This window comes from Sesamum indicum, linkage group LG1 (genome assembly GCF_000512975.1).
Source record: "Sesamum indicum cultivar Zhongzhi No. 13 linkage group LG1, S_indicum_v1.0, whole genome shotgun sequence".
Taxonomy (NCBI): domain Eukaryota; kingdom Viridiplantae; phylum Streptophyta; class Magnoliopsida; order Lamiales; family Pedaliaceae; genus Sesamum; species Sesamum indicum.
The window spans coordinates 4,238,892-4,241,817 of record NC_026145.1 but is presented as its reverse complement, the minus strand read 5'-3'; the positions used below and the strand labels follow the sequence as shown (position 1 = coordinate 4,241,817).

The 2,926-nt window shown below is 33.6% G+C and overlaps 1 protein-coding gene across 1 annotated transcript; it reads right to left on the bottom strand.

Annotated features, from left to right (window-relative positions):
* On the bottom strand, window positions 326–2,641 carry LOC105156698 (protein DMR6-LIKE OXYGENASE 1-like). Its single transcript, XM_011072916.2, has 4 exons — window positions 2,368–2,641; window positions 1,971–2,212; window positions 1,286–1,613; window positions 326–759 (listed from the first exon to the last, which is right to left on the bottom strand). Exons 1-4 carry the CDS (start codon window positions 2,602–2,604, stop codon window positions 514–516), a joined length of 1,053 nt encoding a protein of 350 aa, XP_011071218.1. The 5' UTR covers window positions 2,605–2,641; the 3' UTR covers window positions 326–513.

Here is a 2,926-nt window from a genome sequence, read left to right as displayed (position 1 = left end):
AAAATTAGGGTTTTGGGACTATAAGTGTTGAGCACCTAAAGCGCGGGATCAAAAGTGAGAATTGCCCTATTTAGTGGGACCAAAAGTGAAATTTTGCCATTATATATTGAATAAGTAGAATTTTTGGTCACCTTGCAGGCATATATAACTGTTACACATTCTATAGTAAACTAATATTATATCTCATATATATATATATATATATATATATTATATTTTATGTATAAACATTGTATCGTTTCATGTCATATTATTATAAGAAAAATTATATACGGGACTTATACGTGTAAAGTTGTGAAGTATAACATGAAATTCAATGCTAATATATAATAAAAAATATTGGGAGTATTGCACCATGTACAATTAAGCATACACAAGCTATAATAAGGTTCGAAAAAAATACCACCAACTCCTCTGTGATATTGAAAATGATATCACAAAAAGATTGTTTGCATTTTTCCCCCTATTTTACTAACACCTGTCATATAAAATCAAAGCTTCTCCTCTGATATATCATATCATACGCTGTTCCAGGAGCGATTTGCCGTTGATTCGAGTTTTCGTCAGCTGTGTCTCCACGTACTCCACATATCTCATCGAACGATACAATGGACGGCCGTCTTTTTGTACGAGGGGCGTGGCAGGGCCGACGACCGCCTCCCCCGATGGACCATTGACCACAATAATTGACATTCTTTCTCTTTCGCTATTCAAAACGGCTCTGTGCTTCACACTCTTGTATCTCCCGTTGCTTAAAATCTGGCCAACCCCAAAAGAAAATGAAAATAACAAATACTATGAAGATGATAACATGAAATTTTAAAATAAGGCTTAATTTTCATCCACTTGAGCAAATTTTAAAAATTTGGTTTTGCCGAAATCCTGTAATTACAAAAAAGAAAAAATAATTTTGTCACCCCTATATTTAGAGTCCTTTTTTTGTTTCTCCGAATATATGGGGCCGTAGATACAATTAAGCCTTTAAAATAAAATACAATATTTATAAGCTCTAACAATATATTAGTATATGAACTTATAACATATTCTAAATAAATTTAGTAAAGGGTAAAATAAAAGTCATGGCAGATGTTTTAGCCACCTTCCAATATACCACGGTCAATAATCATTGTATGGCCATAGTCAATGATTATTAGCTATGATTATTTATTTTTAGTTATGATAGTTAGTCATGATTAAATGCTAATAGAAAATAAAATTCTAATTTACAATAGAAAATTTATAAATTAATCGAATTTCCTGGATATGGGGATTATTGATTAATTACCTGAAGCTGATCGTCAACATTAACTAAAATAGAATTTTGTGGAGAAACAGGGTCAAACCACTGGCCATTGTGCTCAATTTGCAGTCCAGCCACTCCATTATGTATGAGAAAGGTGAAGAGACCTGGATCTGTGTGTTGTGGGACCCCAATTGCCTTGTCGGGTTCAGGGCAAGGTGGGTAGAGATTTGCAGCTAAAATCTGCAAGCTCGAGTCGAGTTTCAAAACTTGGTCCACGTAATCTCGTTCCAGTTCCAGGGCATCAGACATTGCTTCCATCAGTTTTCTGGCCAATTTTAGGGTTCTTTTGCTATACCCCAGTAGAACTTCCCTACAGTTTCATACATAATTAAAATTGTTAAGACAAAATTTCTTTGAGATTATTTTTTCTTTCCTTAATTATAGTAACCATACGTAGTGTCTAAAAAATTGTAATTATGTTTAATATTACAAATAAGGAATTATCTCATATAAAAAAAAAATAGCAATTTACCTCCATGTGTTGAAATACAACAATTTATCCATCTATGTTTTCTAAAATGAAACAATTTATTTTATTTTAAATTATAAATTACTTCTAAAAACAAAGTAGGGTAAATTATTATTATTTTTTCATAAGAGGATATATAATTTACTCATTTGCAATATCTGATAAAGATAAATTATCTTATATGATGTTCCTAATTACCTTAAGAGGTGGGGTTGGTTGGGGCAGTGAAAGTCAGGATGAAAGTAGAGTTTGAGGTACTCCCTCCACAAGGTGAATATCTGGTTTGAGGTATCGGCAACGTTGAAATTGCCACACTTGATGGGATCCGAAGCGCTCTTGGCTTCATACTGCTTCTTCTCTGACTCTGGCAGACTGAAAAATTCCCTGGTCGCAGTGAAAGTCGCATTCATCAACTCCTCCGGTATCCCGTGATTCACCAGCTGCATGCAATTACCAAACAAATTAAAGCTTATGATCATGATAAGGCCCTGATCCAGAGGAACTGATATACATATACATATATATATATATAATGCATAATTAATCAATGTGAAGGAGGACATTAATTAAGAAACATTTTATGTTCTGGACTTACAATGAAAAGGCCCCATTCTTGGCATGCATTGGAGAGATCGTTGATGGCTTGGGACCGTCGATCAGGGTCTTCGGCGGTGATGGCAGAGAAATCAATGACGGGGAGAGAATCACAAGGTAATGCAGTGGACTCATTGATGAAATTAAATTTAGAAGGAACGGCTTTGAGATTGGCAGAATTAGCCAAGTCTTTGAGGGCTGTCTCAAATTCGAATGGATGATGCTCTGCTGATGCCATTTCTCTTTATGAGAGAGAGAGAGAGAAAGGGAAACTGTAAAAGTGCAACTGGTGTAACTTTAGGCGTCTTGCTTTAGTATATATAGGCAAAATTATATTTTTATTCTTGTAACTTTAGGTTGTTAGTACTTTTAGTTCTCAAATTTATTATGTTTATATATTTAGTTTTTTTTTTCTTTTTATGAATTTAGTCCTAAGTATTTTATATTTGAGTCTTTTTTAACAAATTTAGTCATTTGTTTATAACTCTGGTCCTCGTCATACTATAATAAAATCTCATTTTTTATTTTACAACTATGAGTCGTTAGGACCAAACTTGTCT